General features: G+C 29.9%; 1 protein-coding gene across 1 annotated transcript in view; it reads left to right on the plus strand.

Annotated features, from left to right (window-relative positions):
• Nucleotides 1-796, plus strand: part of LOTGIDRAFT_155729 (hypothetical protein) — a gene marked incomplete at both ends in the record, with an annotated part of 22,283 nt that overhangs the window by 3,055 nt on the left and 18,432 nt on the right. The window contains one exon of the mRNA XM_009068259.1: nucleotides 519-629. Within this exon, the coding sequence (XP_009066507.1) occupies nucleotides 519-629 (111 nt within the window). The remainder of the gene's footprint in view (nucleotides 1-518; nucleotides 630-796) is intronic.

Raw genomic sequence — 796 nt, forward strand, 5'->3', positions numbered from 1 at the left:
GTTTTATTCCTAATCTGCATGACTTATCTATTAGATGGTCAACTAAGATTAGTTGTTTTATTCCTAATCTGCATGACTTATCTTATCAACTGTATCAACTACTCATCAACATGACTTATCTTATCAGCTACTCATCAACATGACTTTCTAATCAGCTGCTAATCTACATGACTTATCTTATCAGCTGCTAATCTACATGACTTATCTTATCAGCTACTCATCAACATGACTTATCTTATCAGCTACTCATCAACATGACTTATCTTATCAGCTACTCATGACATGACTTATCTTATCAGCTACTCATCAACATGACTTATCTTAATCAGCTACTCATCAACATGACTTATCTTATCAGCTACTCATCAACATGACTTATCTTATCAGCTGCTCATCTACATGACTTATCTAATTCTATTTTGATGCTTTTGTTAATGTCTTAGAGTTATTTTGTTGTTTTATGGTAAATTTCATGATGATGTTTTCTATTTCTCATGTTATTTAATGATTCATTTTAGTATGATAAACTGAGAATACATATTAAAGTAGCCACAGAAAAATGGAATAATTTGACCGTAGATGTAAACGAGGCTATGCTATCTCAGAATATAGAAGAAATCAAAGTTGCCGTAAGTTACTGTTATATAAAATAGTAGGGATGTAGGAAACAACATAAATGATCCCAAAGTTTATATTAAAGATCTTACTAATCGAAATTTACCATAATCAATATGATTATTTTAGGGCTGTTATACCATGTTTTTTTTAAATGTATTATATTATCTATATGGCATAT

Source organism: Lottia gigantea (genome assembly GCF_000327385.1).
Source record: "Lottia gigantea unplaced genomic scaffold LOTGIsca_9, whole genome shotgun sequence".
NCBI lineage: Eukaryota > Metazoa > Mollusca > Gastropoda > Lottiidae > Lottia > Lottia gigantea.